Source organism: Ammospiza nelsoni, chromosome 1, assembly GCF_027579445.1.
Source record: "Ammospiza nelsoni isolate bAmmNel1 chromosome 1, bAmmNel1.pri, whole genome shotgun sequence".
Lineage (NCBI taxonomy): Eukaryota > Metazoa > Chordata > Aves > Passeriformes > Passerellidae > Ammospiza > Ammospiza nelsoni.
Genome location: NC_080633.1, coordinates 17,056,312 through 17,073,802, shown reverse-complemented (window position 1 = coordinate 17,073,802; position 17,491 = coordinate 17,056,312). Strand labels below are relative to the sequence as shown.

Genomic DNA, 17,491 nt, shown 5'->3' with positions numbered 1-17,491 from the left:
GGGGCAGAGCTAAGTGCTTAGATACACTGTTTGCTTTTGAAATACCTCCAAAGTGGTCACAAGCAGGGTGGCACATAAAAATAAGAAATTCAAACTTGGACATAATTCTGAATTTTCTGTATTCCTGAGGCTGGTGTGACAGAATTCTACCAGCATGCTAACACAAAATGCAAAGTTCCACTGAAAGTTGTGGCCTTCTCCTTCTAGCTGCTTCTTACTCTGTGATGACCTGAGTCAGCTGAAATGTCAGAAGGGTGTTCTAAATCTTAATCCTTTAAACTGGCCTTGAAGATAGAGCAATCAAGCCATTGCTAACTTTCTGCTCTATTGATCTGCTTGGAAACTTTAGCTAGAAGCAATGAAAGCCATTTTTGCTTCTAAAACATGGCCAAACAACACGATGAGAGGTGAGAGTACACACTTTAAATAGGTTGCTCTCTCTACTTCCCTGAGCAGTAGCTTTCCCTTTTTCCAAACCCATCACTCACACATTTATTAAGAGGCCTTCCTCTGGCATTGGTCAACATGAGAGCATCATCTGCTCCTTCCACAGTATCATCAGTGCATAAATGGCTGCAACATTTGCCATTATGGCACTAGTATGGACTGTGAAACATTTAATGGGAGAAGTGGGCACTCTAGTGCATTTGTTTTTTCCCAAATGTAGCTTTGTGTTTAGTGCCCTGTCCTGGAAACTTTATGCTGCTAGCTGTAATTCTGAGATTCAGCATGGCGTTTTGACTTTGAGTTCAGAAGCAGATTTCTCCTAAGGTTAATATGAGTTTCAGTCTTTCACTACTCTTTCAAAAACTGTTCTGGAGGAAACAGAAGGCTCCTGCCCTGTCTACTGGGTCTCATGAAATGGGCCAGGAATCACAGGAAACAGAGGCAGACCCTGTCACACTTGCTCAGTCAGAAGAAATCTTCCACGGAAGCAGATTTGGACTGAATGGTTTAATGAGTTCTATACCAATTTTTCCAGAATTGCACCAGTTTCCATCATTCACTTTATTTCCGATGGGTCATTCGTGATATTGGCAACAAGTTATAAATTGACTTTTCTCTTCTGTCTTGTCCCCTACAAGTTAGAAGGCCACTTCTCATCTATTCTTAGCTCTTATTCAGTGAAAGCTACTCAGGATGAACAGAATGGGTTTATGGGTTTACAGTTTTAGGACCGATCTGCTTAAACCTGAGTTGCCTTTTCACTTTGTCCCAAATCAGGCTGTGATTCTCTATAGAGAATCCTTTCCCTGTCATACTTAGGAGGTCCATGCAAGTTCAACAACCTACAGCACATCCTTTGCAGACTGCAGCCAAGAGAAGCTACACACAAACTTCTTAAGGGTACCAGATGTCCAGCCTTAGCTAGAAAACAGGACACTGAGAAAAGGCTTTGAATAGAAAATGGGAGTCAGCTTGGGGTGAGTCTTCCCCAAGGTTTTTCGTGCTACATTAGGAACCTAAGAACATTTTGTCTCCTGAAGGCTTATGGGTTACTGCAGTCTGAGACAGTTCTGACCTCTTGTAATTTTGCTGTAAAACATCCAAATTTGAGTCTCTTGGGCAAAAAACTTTCTTTCAGCTCAGTGTTGGGATGAGTTACAGCACCAAGGCAAACAGGTGGAAAATGCAGACCAGTGGAAGTTACTCTTCCCCACTGTGCACATGTCCTGACAAACATGTAATGTAGTCCATTAAGCTGAAACAGTGGTCAGTGTTTATAATAACTTTAATACATTCAGTAGACACAAAAAAATACTTAACAACATTAACATGTTGACACAAAAATTAAAAATGCATATGCAATCTCTAAGTTTTAATTTATTATTTTTCTTGCCTGGCTTTTCTGAAGCCTTTGCTTCCCTGTTGAGTTAATTTTTTTGTCTTTCATTTTCTTCATGTCTTACATTCCATGACAGTCATTACAATTGAATCTACATATAATAAGTAAAACTTAATAAATTAAACTTAGTCACAAACAAACTATAATTTCTCAAGCTCAAGTTCTTTAGATATGGTATTGGGTGATCTGCCAAAGTTTCCAAAAAATGTTAAAAACACTGGAATAAAAACAAGACCATGAAGAGCCCCAAACAAAATAACAAGGAACATGATCTTGAAGAATGTCCTAAAGATGTAGGTGCTCGCTGCAGCCAGGACAACTACGCCCAGTATTGTAGAAACTGCACCTTGTAGAACTGGGTAACCCAGCAGGGACAGAGCTTCAATTGCCCTTTTATTGGCCGATGACTCTCCACTCGTAACAAAGGCATAGGAAATATGAGCAGAAAAATCTACTGAAAACCCAATGCAAATGACCAGGTTGATCATGGATATGGAATCGAGGTTGACGTTCCAGAACGTCATGAAACCAGCAACGCCAACTATAACAGAGGCTATAGCAAAGGTCACCCACAAGCAGCACAACGGGTTGGGAATGAGCAGGAGGGACACAATGAGCATGGCCCCGGCAGCAACCACAACGTTCTGAACAGTGTTCTGCACTATTACCAGGTACTGGTCGTAGTAGATGAAGGCTGGGTGATACACCTTCAGTGGAATGCTGCACTGCTTGGCTGCCTCTCTTAACTCATTGAGGAGGTTCTTCTCATCCACGGCTGATGTCACGTTCACTGTCTGGATGAAGAAACGTGAAGCCTCTATTTCATCCTGAGTCTTGTTTATGTCCCACTCAAAACTGGGACGAGCTCTGAACAGTACATTTAAGTTATTTAAGAAGTCAGTTTTACTGTTTATATTTATCAAACCCCGTTTGTCAAGTTCTGTGTATACTCTCAGCCACGACTCTGTGAGGTTCTTGTCTACATAGGAAATGTTCTCTAAATTCTGTGCACAGCTCTCAATACCAAGACGCACCGCCTCGTTCCAATAATCTACGCTCTCAGTAATGGCAACCATGACCCTGGGTCCATATGTGGAGAAGTATTTGTCATCATCATCATAGTACGGAATAACATAGGAGGCATCATTTGCCAGATTTCGGAGATCGATGCCTTCCCTGACCTGAGTACACCCATAAATGCTGCCAACCAAATATGCTCCGTAGAGCAACACCATGAGCACCTTGTTCCATTTATTTGTAAAAAAAGGGCCATAATACTTCTTAAAGAAGACGTTCATTGGATGGTCACCTTCTGGCTCAGATGGCTGCCTAGAAGAGCTGCCGATACAGCAAGCATTGTACAAGCAGGAGTTCTCAGCCTGATCTTTACCTACATCCACATGCATACAAGTCAGCCAGTGCCGGTTCCCTTGCTCCCTTTTGTGATTTAATACCAGAACTGCCCCAAAGAAGGTCAAGGTATATACATAGCAGAAGATAAAAGCTGTCCCTGTATAGAGGCAGAAAGACCTCACGGACAGAAAAGCAGTCCAGGTGCCAATGAAGAAGGCCAAAACATCTGTCAGAGTGGTGATGGTCACAGAAAGTGCTGCCTCTGAATAAGTCTCAGCCAGCAGAGATTTAACATTGGATTTCTCTTTTTTCCTTAAACTTTGTTCCCAGGAAGCAATCATGATGAACATGTCATCAACACCAACCCCTGCAAGAGGAGAGACTGTTAACGCTGCACTGCAAGTGGCAGCTTCCACCAACACCCAACCAAACTACAACATTAATTACATTTCATTCTGCATAAAATCTGGAAAAGGAAGTTGGGTGACTAACACTGCTTGAGCACTGATGCAAGTTACAAGAGAATCTGGAAAACAGATCCTTTGTGTGTGGCTGAATGTACTACCTTTCAGCACCTCCTGGAGACCTGATGGGCTGTTGATCCCTCAGCAACCCCCCCAATCTGGAATCTCTGGCTCTGAAGGAGAAAGTCACTCGCCAAAGGCCCTGAGACCTGAAAGGACAGTGTTAAATTACTGTTTTCACAGGTGAGTTTGCTGTATCCTACACTGAGAATAAGAAGGAGCACTGTGCCCTACCTCTCGGCCTGGCTGGACTTCTCCTGAGTTTTCGGTGGTCTCCCACAGAAGACCCTCACCTGTTTTGTAACCACCGTGACAGACAGACTGAGATGTAAGAAGCCTCTCCATCAGGGACTGAGACATGAAACTCCTATGTGAAAAGACCCCTCTCCTCCTTCCAAGGACTGGGACTGAAACCCCCAACCCGGGGGCGTTGTGTGGGGGGAGGAAAACTGACCAAACCAAGATAATTGCCTGCAGGTTGTGACCACTGGACCAAGAAAACAATGGCTCTCGCTAACTGCGGAGAACACGGACTACCTGTTACATCTATTCCCTATTGTATCTGTTTCCCTTCCCCTCACAATTTTAAATAATAAAAACCTCTGAGTTAGCTAGAGATTTTGAGATCTCCCCGAATGTGGCCTGGTGAGCTTTCGACAGCTGGACCTCGAAAGATAAAAGCAGCATCACATTTCGGTAGCTATACCCATCCCCCCTCCTCCCTCTTTTCCTTGTCTTCTCCTTTTTTCCCCGGTTCCCCTCCCAAACGCATTTCTGTTATGGTAATTTCAATAAAACTGCATTTGTTGATTTTGTTACTGCAAATCCTCTGTGCCTTTGTTGGTTATTTTGCACCTTAAAATCACCGCATTGCCCATTCACTGGGACGGATCGTGAAACAAGGATGCAATGATACCAACTTCCTTGGGTTTTTGGGGGGAGCTGCTTGCACAAATGGTGCATCATTTCAGTTGTGCAGCTGACTGAGACTGCTTTGTACATAGATGTTATACTGCAGAGGATCAATCATCCTGGCCACACTTCCAGGGACACTAGAACAATGCCAGAAGTCCTAACCTTACAACTCTCCCACTTACAGTCTTCCTGCTGTAGCAGGGGATCCGGATCAGGCCTTGTCTTCTGGGGAAAGCTGCCCTTGCAGCACCAGAACCCATCTCCAGTCCCACTGTGGCACACGGAGCTGAGCTGAGCTGAGGGGCTTGCCCACCTCCATAGGTGCTCTGAGGGGGCTGCACCTCTGGCTATCTCCTACACTCACTTCAGGAGAAAATGTTGTATCATCTGACATTCACATCATAAAAGACTGACACCATTAGGTTGTTTTACCTTCACTCTGGTCTTTGTATCTGAATACACTCACTTTTTCTACTTACCGAGAATGAGGAATGGTGCATTTGCTACAGTGACCACAAACGGCACTCCACAGAACAGCAGCAATCCAAAGCTGCTCAATACAGCTAAGCCAGAAGAAAGCACTCCACAGCTTGCAAGCCAGGTATTATTTCTTATACAGCTCAGTCTGAAAATATTTCAAGGAATATCTTAGTTATGTGTCAAATATTTCACCAAGGCATGAAAAGTACTCACATACCAGTGATACCCTCTCTCAGAATAACTCCTGATGAAAGCTGCTAGCAGAGTTCCCAGGTGTCAGCATTACACAAAATGATTTTTCTAGGAGGTGTTATACACATTATTACCACTGCCCAACCATACTCAGAAGAGTGAGGATGTGTACTGATCTTTGCATCAATATCAATAGATGGCAAAGTAAGGATACATAAGCTCTATTAATGAGGTGAGACTTTAGGTGACCCAAAAAAAAAAAGGTGAATTTCTAGAATGCATTTGATTTTACATGATTTTGCTGTAGCATATCAGTGGAAGCACCTTTCAGGAAGTACGTGCTGTGTAGAGAAACTTTCTCAGCAGTCGGGTTGGCTACAAGCCTTTTGCCAAGATGCCCCAGAGAGCTGGCTCAAGCATTCCATAAGAAATGCTCTAATAGGCATGATGCTTGATGCAAACACTAAACCAGCCCACTCACCCTGCAAGTCCAATTTTTGGAAGTACAGGACACAGACACTGCTGTACAGCTGTTGAGTGTGCAAGAGTTCACCTTCCATCAGCACAAAGAAAGGGCAGGTTAAGTTCTCTGTGGACAGCAAGTAAGGTTCTGACTCTACTAGCAGACAAAACAACTAAGGTTGTACCCAGATTTGCAGGAATCTATGAAGCTACTGCTCATCCACCTGAACCTTAACTAAGTACTGAACACTTGTTCAAGTTTTCATCTACCATCTAAGCAGCTGGGAGATACACATATGTAGACAAAAAAAGGCAGAGAAACACATTTTGCCTATAATTTGTTACAGAAATTCTGCAGCTTCAAGAATGCCTTCACTTGACAAGAGCAGAAACCAACTGAGGGAGGTAAAGAACAGCAGAGATCACTGCTCATTGAGCCATGGCTCAAAAACATTTTACCTTAGGCAAGAGACGATTGCAAAGGTTATTGTCAAGAAATACGTCACGGAGAAAAGCGGAATCACACTCTTGGTAATTCCTTCAAACTCCTGTTGTCTTGACAGTGAGGTAAAGTAAGTCACCTGCCGGTAAAACAACAAGAAATGTTGAAACACTTTTCCTCTTCTTGGGCTTTCTGCGCAAGCACAAGGAAGGCCAAACACCAAGTTGGCAGAGGAGCATTGGCCTGGAGCTCGCAGCTCACTTGCCTATTCCATCCACCTGCCTATTTCCCTTTCCCTTCCCCTTTCCCTTTCCTTTCCATCCCGCGCCGGGGCTGCTCGGACGTTTCGGGCTCGGCGGCTCCGCACGGCCGTACCCGGCGCCTGCGTTACCTGAATGGAGCCGAGGCGCAACTCCGCCACTTTGGACGAGATGTTCTGCAGGAAGCCCTCCAGCCACTGCCGGCTGTCCTGCGCCTCGGGGCCGTCCTCCCGCAGGTAATACTGCAGCTTCAGGGCCCGCGCCCTGAGCACCCGCCCGCCGTCCGTCTCCACGCCGCCCAGCGCGGTCCCCAGGAAGATGCTGTCGTTGACGGGGAAGCGGAGGCTCCTCGGGTCCTGCGGTCCCGCATCGCCCCACCGCGACAGCAGCTCGTTGGGGCTGGCACAGCCGCCGTCGGTGCGGGCGCAGAGCCGCTCGTACTCGGCGTCGTGCACGGTCGCGTTCAGCCGCAGCACCTCTGCCCACGGCGCCGCGTCCAGGACCGAGGCCCCGTTCGTCGCCACGGCGATGAGGGCGGCGTAGGCGCCCTCGGTGGGCAGCCGCGCGGCGGAGAAGCGCTGCGAGTCGTTGGTGGGGAAGTGCCGCCGCACGAAGTCGCGCTCGGCCTTGGCGGGCCCCCACGTGGGCGTGAACTGCCCCTCGATGTCGTTCTCCTGCCGCTGCGGTAGGAAGACGAAGCCGGCGCCCAGCCCGCCCGAGAGCAGCAGCGGCACCAGCACGAAGGCCCAGGGGCAGGCGGCCACGCCGCTCGCCAGCCCTTCGAAGAGCCGGCGCAGCGGCCGCTCCACGCAGTTGGTGTTGCGGTAGGAGCAGCGCTCCGCGGGGTCCCGCGGCCCCGCCATGGGCCAGGCGGGCACGGGCTGCCGGCCGCAGCTCCTCGCCGCGGGCGCGTCCCACGCCGGGGCCCGACCGTGCGGTCTGTGCGGGCGGCGGAGGAGAGGAGAGAGGGAGAGGAGAGAAAGAGGGAGAGGAGTTCAGAGCCGCCCTCTGCCCGGCAGAACCTCGGACCGCATTTTTCAGAGGGCGGAACCGCCCCTGCCGTTACTCAGCGGGGTTTCCACCGCCTCCCTGGGACTGACAGTTGGAGTCGGGCGGGCAGACCCGGCTCCCCCCGCCGCGCCCCGCCCCGGGTTCGTGTCACCCCTGCCCTCCGTGTCCCCCCTGCCCTCCGTGTTCCCCCTGGCTCTGGCTCCGCGGGTTCCAGCCCGTTTGCAGCGCCCGCCGTGCTGAACCGCTGCCCGGATCCTGCCTTTGGCTCCGTGGTGACCCGGCCGCTTCCCGGCACGGCCCGCGCCTTCCCTTCAGCCTGCAGACGTCATCGGCTTTTTTAGCGTCTTCCCCGAAGCTGCTGCAGTCGCTACTTCACTACTGTGCAGTATTCTTCCATCTGAGAGCAAAACACAGACAGTGGTGATTTGTATCTCTCAGTGTACTGGTTTTGAAAACAGAAAAGTGACAGCAGAAGAAATAAAAGACTTTGAAACAAGGGTTAGCTATTCCAATTGGCAAGTCACAAGAATATCACTAGTGTGATATGCCAGAACTTTATGCAATAGCAATGATAGAAAGAATCTTTCCAAGTCCAAAAACTGTCTTGCAGCCTGGTGTTCTTGACACTGGTGACAGTGATTTGAGTGGTTTCAGGCTGAGAATATTAAGCTAAGATGTGACATTACTAGAGAGGTGTCCAGGCAATATGTCACAGGCAGGCACTTCTTGCCTCTGAGAGAAGCAACTCTCTTCTCTCCTGCCAGTACTTGCAGAAAATTGTAGGTATTTCTTCAATCCCATCTAGGGAAGACAGGCTTGACACACCTGTGAGTATACAGGAGCCAGCCAGGCTCTGAGCAAGGTTATATATCTCCTGCTGCACTCAGCACTTAGGGCAGGTTGGATCCTGGTGATTCCTTTTTCCATGCACAGGTTTTCTGAGACAGGTATTTCTCAGACAGACACTTAGAAGCTATTTTCTTTAGCTCCTAACTTGTTGAAACCTAGGAACTGGCCTGGTGGCAGTAGCTACCCAGTCAGGGTACCCACTGGGCACAGGCCAGTGCCTTTAGGTAAACTGAGGCTTGGGAATCTGCCTTACAGCATGGAAAGATGGCTCCACCAACTCTTAGTTCAGAGTGGTGTTCAAGCAGGTAGTGCATGCCAGTCTTCTCCCAGAATCTGAATGCTTATCCTTGTTCCCTGGCCTATTCATGCACTTTATATAAAGTTCTAATAAGATAAAATATACTCCTTGGAGCAGGGCCAGGAACTGGTCATAGGACTTCCAGCAAGTCAAGGTTTCTGGTATTTTTGGGATGAAGGCACAATCTCTCTTTGTTGTTATGTTACATTTGCTGGAAGTTTCAAAATGAGATTCCTGTGAATTACCCTTCCTTCCTTCCTTTTTTCCTTTTTTCCTTTTTTCCTTTTTTCCTTTTTTCCTTTTTTCCTTTTTTCCTTTTTTCCTTTTTTCCTTTTTTCCTTCCTTCCTTCCTTCCTTCCTTCCTTCCTTCCTTCCTTCCTTCCTTCCTTCCTTCCTTCCTTCCTTCCTTCCTTCCTTCCTTCCTTCCTTCCTTCCTTCCTTCCTTCCTTCCTTCCTTCCTTCCTTCCTTCCGACACTTCCTTCCGACACTTCCTTCCGACACTTCCTTCCTTCCTTCCGACACTTCCTTCCGACACTTCCTTCCGACACTTCCTTCCGACACTTCCTTCCGACACTTCCTTCCTTCCTTCCTTCCTTCCTTCCTTCCTTCCTTCCTTCCTTCCTTCCTTCCTTCCTTCCTTCCTTCCTTCCTTCCTTCCTTCCTTCCTTCCGACACTTCCTTCCGACACTTCCTTCCTTCCGACACTTCCTTCCTTCCGACACTTCCTTCCTTCCTTCCGACACTTCCTTCCTTCCGACACTTCCTTCTGACACTTCCTTCCTTCCTTCCTTCCTTCCTTCCTTCCTTCCTTCCTTCCTTCCTTCCTTCCTTCCTTCCTTCCTTCCTTCCTTCCTTCCTTCCTTCCTTCCTTCCTTCCTTCCTTCCTTCCTTCCTTCCTTCCTTCCTTCCTTCCTTCCGACACTTCCTTCCTTCCGACACTTCCTTCCGACACTTCCTTCCGACACTTCCTTCCGACACTTCCTTCCGACACTTCCTTCCTTCCTTCCTTCCTTCCTTCCTTCCTTCCTTCCTTCCTTCCTTCCTTCCTTCCTTCCTTCCTTCCTTCCTTCCTTCCTTCCTTCCTTCCTTCCTTCCTTCCTTCCTTCCTTCCTTCCTTCCTTCCTTCCTGCCTTCCTGCCTTCCTCCCCTCCCTTCCCTTCCCTCCCTCCCGCTTGTATAGTAGCTCAAGGACTAGCACTCCAATTTCCATGCCAAATGTATAATAAAACTTTGTGACTTTTTGTGGACCCTCCAATTTTTGTAGTTTCTTTCAACCATGAGCATTTACAAATCATGGCTGCTCCCTTCACATTAAGGGTGTGCCATCTTTTTTTTGGTGTCATGAACAGAATGCCATACCCATGAATTCCAGCCAGGTAGTGATGGGAAGAATATAAGGTGTGTCCAACTTCCCCAGGCGTAGTATGTGCTAATTCAAATAGCACCGAGGCAGGGCTTAAATGGATAAATGTGGTAAAAGGTATGGAAGGGGAAAAGTAAAGCAGTTTTATCTGCTATTTTTTGCCCTAAAGGAGAGGTATGCCAACAAACAGGCAGGGCAGAAATGATTGGGTCTCAGTAGGGTTTGGTGAAAGGACTGCAGGATCAGTTAAATGAGAGAGGAAATAGGCTTTGGTAGCAAGTGTTGCTTGCTGTGAGTGTGATAGGGAAAGGGAGAGTAGGCTGCAGGCTGCTTGCCGCTGAGCGCCGGCAGGAGAAGGAAGAGAGGCTGCTGGCAGATGCATTGCTTGGAGCGCTCCAAGAAGCTGCAGGCACAGGGGCTGCTCGCAGCTCAGCAGGGTCAGGAAAGGGATGGTGAGTATAGTAGAGGTGGCCTTTGAGTCCCAGTAAAATACCTGTATTGTACTTCAATATCTGTATATAGGCCTTGCCCTGGTAAGTCCCAGTTGATCTTGATGGGCTGCAGCTGCAATGTCCTTCATTGGGCTGCAGCTGTGGCTAGTGAAGGTAGCTGGGATAAAAGGGGGTGGGTTGGCCAGTTAGGGAGAGCTTGGGAGAAGCCCTGACTAAGAAGGAACAGCATGTGGAAGGAGTCAGTGGTGTGTAGATCTACAGCCATAAGAAAACACCAAACCAAGGTATGGGACTCTAGAAATATAACAACAACAGTATGGGACTCTAGAGATACAACAACAACAGGTGAGCACAGGCAGAGGCAATGCTTGCGGAGCGTGATCGGGAAAAACAAGAGGAGGAGGTATCGAGAAGCTGATGTCAGCTTCTCACTCTGCTATTAAAATTCATATTGAAAACATTCTGGCTTTTGATATTCCATGCCTTTAACCACTGCTGTTCTAAATTTTGCAAAACTGGTAAGGCAAATTCAGAGGGGATCCCACTTATGGAGGGTAACTGTAATTGCAGGAGCCATCCACCAAAAAGGTGGAGGAAGCAGCAACAGTAGTATGGCAAGCACTTAGTGAATTGAAAGTTGAGATTCTGCCTGAGGAATGTTAAGGCCTAACTGTCCCTGACAGACCAAAGCGATCTTTACTATTCAACTCAGCTGCATTTAAAGAGACAGAACAGAGATATCTTGAGTGGGACAAGACTTTTGTCACTAGCCCAAGATGTTCAACACCTTGAGCCACTGTCTGGACTAACCACTCCAGGACGTGTATTGTTTTCTCTTCCCAGGAATGATACTGATAATGATGCCATGCATCTGAAGATCAAACTAATCATCGAAGGACTAGTTATCCTTCTTTCAGGAGCAATCATTACCAGCGCAAACTAAATTTGGTTCACACATAAACTCAACCCACAGGGTGGAGGCCCTCTGTGAGGAGGTAGTTCAGTTTTGCTATGCCTCACCAATTGTTGTCAGGGGCACATGGGGGAGGGATGCATGTGTGCCATGTCCAGGAGGCAGCTAGGAGAAGATGGAGCAAAGTCTCTGGGGAGACTTTGCCTGGCAACCATGTCATGTCTCACATGGGACAGGCAGTCAGCAGGGGAACATCGAAGAAGCTGTACCCCAGAGACACTCTGCAGTCAGATGGCAAAAGCTCTCTGCCAAAGGACTGCAGTGGGACATGGGACTGGGCCAGTGGTCTCTTGTGACCATGCAGTTTTGGGGAGGAGCCAGGGCCATAAAAATAACCGCATCACAAGCTTTGGGGGCTCTTGTGTCCTTTGGCTTACTCTTTGCAAGCTTTTTGAACTTGCTTTTGGAGTCCTGCATTTTGGCTCTTCTGCCCTTGCTGGCTCTTGCTCTCCCTCATGTCTGTCTCACCTCTCTGTGTCCCTGACTGACGCTCTGCCTGCTTCGTCTCTGGGTCCCTGCCTGAGCCCCCTGCATCCGGCCTTGCCTGCCTCCAAGTTTGCCCACCACTGTGATCCTCATTGTGATCCTGTCCAGGCTTCTGCACCTCCTGCCTGAGTGCCCCACACCCTGTGTCCGGTGTCCCATCGCTGCAGGGGCTGTCTCCAGCAGGCAGCCTGCACAGCCCCCACCTTGTGGATGTCCAGGTGCTCCCTGACCTCTGGTGGTAATAATGCCCTCTTTTTCCCTCTGTTTCCTCTCTCTCTCCCTCTTTCCCCGTCTCCCTCCCATTTTTCTTTCTCCTGCTCTGTCTTCTCTAGACCTCTCTAGTAGGGTAACCCCTTTTTACTTTTCTCTTTCATTGCCAACCAACAGTTCTCAGACACAATGTTTGCCTCGTTTGGCTTGATTTTGTTCCTGACTATCTGTTTTTAAAAGAACTCCTTGCAGTTTCTCACATTGGAACGCAACACTGTCACTTCTTTATTTGTGCCAGTCATGAAGGTGACTCTAGGATATTCTGCACCACACATGCTTCTTAGTTGTGGGTGCAATTTACTGCAGCAGAAACGATAAAGGAGATGAAAGCAATTTGCCCACTGAAACTCAAAAGGTAACTTGACATAATGCAAGTTCCACTCTTGGTGTTACCTAGTTAATTTCATTTATAACCCAACCAGCAGTAAAGGCACAGTTTTTGTTTTAACAAAGCACAATGCTATGATATATACTATATACCCGATCATTGAGTCAGAATTAAATCACAAGAGAGCTGCAGTCTACCCCCTGAAGAACAGAGTATGGGAGGGAATACTCTGAGGGAATGGATGTGCCTGTTTGAGAACCTATTGTGACTTTGTACTTGTAGACAACCTTACAATAGATTTATGTAATTACTGTTATATTTGTTTGTTGTAATTATAAGATATGATTTTATTATTCAGCTCCTGTTGTATCTTGTTATGATTTAATTATGCACTTATCATTATGATTTAATTATATATAGGAGCTAGAGCCTATCCCTACTGGAATCAATCTCACCTTGATTGAAGCAAGTACAAGAGAAAAGACAAAAGACTTCAATTACTGTTCATCATCATGTGGAAAAAAATCTACTGAATGATGGTGCAAGTGAAGAAAGATGGGGACCTCCATTGTTGGGACATTTTATTTGGATGGTGAAACAAGCTGATAGATACTTGACATGCCTGAGAAGACAGCTGACAGGGATAGCTGGTGCCCCACATTTAAGCGGGTTGTGTTTTCCCCTTTTCAAGATCTGCAGGGACCCAGCTCTATAATCAATTAATTTCTAATATTCCCAGTGGTCTTATCTCTACATGTTGTCAGACTATGCCTGACACTGCCCACCTGAAGTCCACATAAACCAGTCAAGAGCAGCTGTAACAGAAAAACCTGAAAAGCAAAATAACAAGCAGATTGTTCACTATTCAGGTGACTGAGTTGTGTCTCTGTTGGACAGCACTCAAGGTCAGATCATTTCTCAAGAGAGCAGGAGACCCAGGCTCAACCCCACTCCAAAACTGCAGTACCAGAACCTTCTCTCTTCCACAGCATGTTCCACTGTCTGTCTCTGGGGTCTTTTTACCCTGCCAGAAGCAAGAAGAATAATTCAGCCCAGGTGTCTTTTAGGAACAGCCCAGGCAGGCTCACAAATACAGACATGACTTTGGTTGTGGTCTAAGTGTCGCAATGGCTCCAGGGCTGAGCCAGCTCCTAGCTGAGGGACACCAGGGTAGGGAGAGCAAATGCAGTTTCTTGCATGTGTGACCTTCTGCACAGTGTTTTTAAAAATTAAAAATCACAGTGAAATTAAAAATCAACATGTGCCTCGTTGGTGAAGCTCCCTGCTTCACAGTCTTTTATTTTTTTGTTTGAAAATTCTTCTTCAGTTTGCCCCTTCAGCCTCCATTTCCCTCTACTTGGAGCAGGGCTCTTCTCCTGCTCTGCCCATGGCTGCCTGTTATCTCTGCTCACAAACTCTGTGGTAATATTTATTTATTCTGAAAGGTAAAGCTGTCCCCAGTAATGCTAGCAAACATTTTCTGCTTGGTCTCTGTATTTTTGTGTCTTTCAAAAAATTACTGAGCCTAGAAGTGATACCAAGAGTTTTGTAGAATCATGGAGTAACTTGGGTTGGAAGGATCCTTTGTCACTCATCTCACATGTGCCCTGCTCAGAGCAGGGCTGATGTGAGTGCTAGGCCAGGTCACTCAGGGTTTTGCCCAGATGAGTTGGAGTTACCTCCGAGGGTACATATTAGAGCCTCTGGGCAACGTGCCTCAGTGTTTGACTACTTCATCTTGACTTTTCCCTCATAAATGTCAAGGTTTTTGTAGAGGGCCTGCAGGGGTGGCCTCTGTGAGGAGAGACGAGGCCTGCCCTCAGCTGGTCAGAGCCAATGCCAGCAAGATCCAACCTGAGCATGGCTGGGGAGTCTGTGGCACCTCTGTCTTAAAATGACAGTGGCAAACAGTGATGATGAGGTCTGCTGAAAGGAGGAAGATAATGATTTTCTTTAAAGCACTGGCTACTATCTTGCTAATGCAGCCCCCAATGTTGTTGGCTGTCGCCTCCACAAGGCTGTGTTGTTGACTCATGTTCATGCTTTGCTAACTCATGCTTAGTTGTCTGGGTGGTAAATGTAGCCTTAAAATAAACCTGTGACGTGTAAATTATTATGAAATAAGGAGGAAGAGATGTCAACAAATTTAGCACTTTTTACTTTCTCAGCTCCGTGAGTATTTATTTCCAAGCATACACTAATTAAAATCTCTATCTACTCTGTGTTTCATAAGTAGAAAATATCTTTGTGATTTCTGTCCTTTCAATAAATCCCTTTAGCCTAAAGTAATTTCCTTATACAACTGCAAAGATCTTTTGCAGATCTTTCAAATGACATCCTATGTAATTTGAAATAAAATTCCATGAGATAGCATTTCATATAAGTTTTCCCAATTGAAAACCTTGTCAGGAATTCTAGCTTGTATGTTCTATTGTTTGGAAGGTTTAGTTTACACAGGAGAAATGACAATTTTTTTCATGTTTTATTTCAAGTCATCTTAATACTGGCACTTTTCATTTCTTAGCTGTCTGCTTTCATGAAAAAAATAGGAAATTAAAACATCATAATTAATTGTAAACCAAAATAAATTTCCCTGAACCATTCCAGTTGGAGAGCTGTCTAGAGATCCAGTCCACTCGGTCCTTCTGAAGGGTCAACTAGAGCAGATTGCTCAGGACATTGTCCAGTTCAGTTCTGAACATCTTCAGTGGTGGATCCTCCACAACTTCTCTGGGTAACCTGTTCCAATACCTGAGAATCCTCATTGTAAAAAGTTCTTGGTTTGATTCTTACTATAGAGGTAGTCAAGAAAAGCTGTACAATCAGCTGTGAACACCAGTGCAGCTCTCAAGAAGCTAAGGACTGAATTTGTCGTCTTTGTCTATTTTCACAAAGTCTTTGAGCTCAGTTGTAGACTGTGGTGAAGTGTGACAACCAAGTCTCAGAAAGCACAGTGTATTTTCATTTCAAAATGCAGAGCTGGGTTCTTACATCAGGAATGGATGTTTGTAGTTCCAAGTTCTCAGTCAGAGCATAGATGCCTTATTTCTGACTCTCTCTTTGGAATGCTAGGACAGAGGGGCATTTCCAAATGAAGCCCTTGGAAAGTGCTTTGCAAATTGTGTGAGACATACTAGACACTGGGGTAAAACAAAGTGACATCAAGAAGTCTTCTATCCCATTTCTTCCACCGTGATGCAGTATGATTATGCCAGTGCTATTTCTAGAGGGCCTTTGATGGACTTGATCTTTACGGTGCCCTCCACAGCACCTGACAGAGAAATGATATCCTATGCTATGCTATGATATCATTTCCATGCATGTAGGAAATGCAGTGCCTCAAAGCCCTGTGTCCAAAGGGAGCAGTTTCATTGTCAAACTGGGGGCTGCCAGTGGCAGATGTGTGCCCTCTGTGCCCTCACCAGACAGCGTGCCAGAAAGGATCACACTTTCCTTGGCCTACAGGAAAATACCCACAAAGGAATGATGGGGGTGGCTGGGTGATGGAGGGAGCAGAATGGGGGGTGAATTCCTGGTTTCCTCTAGGGTGACTCTAGAATATAAGATTGCAAAGAAACCCCAGAAGTTCTTCTGGCACCAGGACCCAGAACTAACTGATGTTTATTGGTGTTGAGGATCTGCTTTTCCTTTGCTTTGGGGGCACACAGTGGCACTGTGAAATTGCCATGTGCTGGGTGCAGGCAGGATGAGTGGCTCCTCTGCTGCATGATGAGATTGTATTCATTTGATTTTTCATTTTTGTTTCTGGGAAGAGTGAAGGTGCCTAAGTGTTTTAACTCTCTGGGTGATACTGTGGATAGAAACTGTCTGTTTCAATTGAATATTCATATCATGATTAACAGAATTTCAGCTTATCAGTGCAGGATACCAGAAAGGTAAGGTATGCTGCCATATTTTATTACTTTAATTTTGAGGAATATTTATTTCCCAGCTGACTTAAAAACAATTCCTATTTCCACAGTGATTTTGTAATCATGAGGTTTCCCAAGAAGACTGCATAAAACCCTGGAAGGTGATGATATGATGTAATGTGAACATCATTCTACCGAAGAATCTAATCAACTTTTGTGTTTGTGCATGCTTATAAAGGGTCCATAACATTTTACTTCCTTTATGTACATAAATGATTTCCCAACTTGCTTCCATGATAACTGCAAATGTTTTGCCTCTTTGATCATTTGAACTGCAAATGATTTGCCTCTTTGCCAACTTGTTATTATTTCAGTGTGTTATCTTTGTAGTCTGCTTTTTTTTTTGCATATATGTTTATAGGTTTCCTCTTAAAATGGTCAGTCATTCAGGAATTGTAAGTGCACATTATTATGGAGAAAAATAGAGTAAAATTACAGTGCTTCTCTTTTACTCCTGCTTTGATCAGACAATGTCCATTTGAAATTTTTTGGTGGTAGCTTTTATTTTAAACACTACCTTATAATTTTGTCTATTTATATATCAGAGAATACTGATACTGAACATGAACTGAACTCTGATTTATTAGAGGGCAGAAACACAAGAAAGGTATTGCAGGGGCTAATGTGAGCATTTATTCTGTTATTTGTGGAGGGGATGACCTTTCAAATCCTTCCCCATTTCACTTACTGGAAGCAAATTTCCTGCTTCCCCAACAAGGACATTTTTTTTCCAAACACACCACTAATGTAACCACTGCCCTTCTGCTCCACAGTGTTTCAGTTCCAACAGGATATTAGAGAAGGTGTCTCCTTGTCAGGTTAATCCGGTCTGTTCTGTCATCTATCTATTTATTATGGGTGTGCATGTCAGGATAATATCTTCTATTGCTGGTGCAAACATGGAAGTCTGCTTGTCTGGCTCTATCCGTGCCTGTTTTTTTAATCAACATGTGGTTTTAAAGTTCATTTTGTGAGCCAGAATATTTGCAGGGATGTCAGTATCTGCTTTACATACAATGTAGCAGAACCCTCTAGAGATTTTCAGCTTCTTGAA

General features: G+C 45.9%; 1 protein-coding gene and 1 long non-coding RNA gene across 2 annotated transcripts; one reads left to right on the top strand and one right to left on the bottom strand.

Annotated features, from left to right (window-relative positions):
• Positions 1 to 939: 939 nt before the first annotated feature.
• On the bottom strand, positions 940 to 7,337 carry LOC132084691 (patched domain-containing protein 3-like). Its single transcript, XM_059489934.1, has 4 exons — positions 6,606 to 7,337; positions 6,232 to 6,353; positions 5,118 to 5,263; positions 940 to 3,566 (listed from the first exon to the last, which is right to left on the bottom strand). Exons 1-4 carry the CDS (start codon positions 7,335 to 7,337, stop codon positions 1,987 to 1,989), a joined length of 2,580 nt encoding a protein of 859 aa, XP_059345917.1. The 3' UTR covers positions 940 to 1,986.
• A 3,966-nt stretch (positions 7,338 to 11,303) lies between these two features.
• On the top strand, positions 11,304 to 13,763 carry LOC132082429 (uncharacterized). The gene is made up of 3 exons (XR_009419798.1): positions 11,304 to 11,443; positions 12,358 to 12,532; positions 12,926 to 13,763. It is a non-coding gene; the product is annotated as an uncharacterized LOC132082429 (long non-coding RNA).
• The last annotated feature ends 3,728 nt before the right edge of the window (positions 13,764 to 17,491 follow it).

What these genes read in the sequence shown, in the direction of transcription:
- LOC132084691 (XM_059489934.1), bottom strand. Translation starts at nt 7,337, where the DNA reads ATGGCGGGGCCGCGGGACCCCGCGGAGCGCTGCTCCTACCGCAACACC. An exon ending in TGCGCCTCGGCTCCATTCAG is followed by an intron (nt 6,354 to 6,605) that starts GTAACGCAGGCG and finishes TTTTACCGGCAG; the next exon opens with GTGACTTACTTTACCTCACT. An exon ending in TGCACCATTCCTCATTCTCG is followed by an intron (nt 3,567 to 5,117) that starts GTAAGTAGAAAA and finishes CTCCTCTTGCAG; the next exon opens with GGGTTGGTGTTGATGACATG.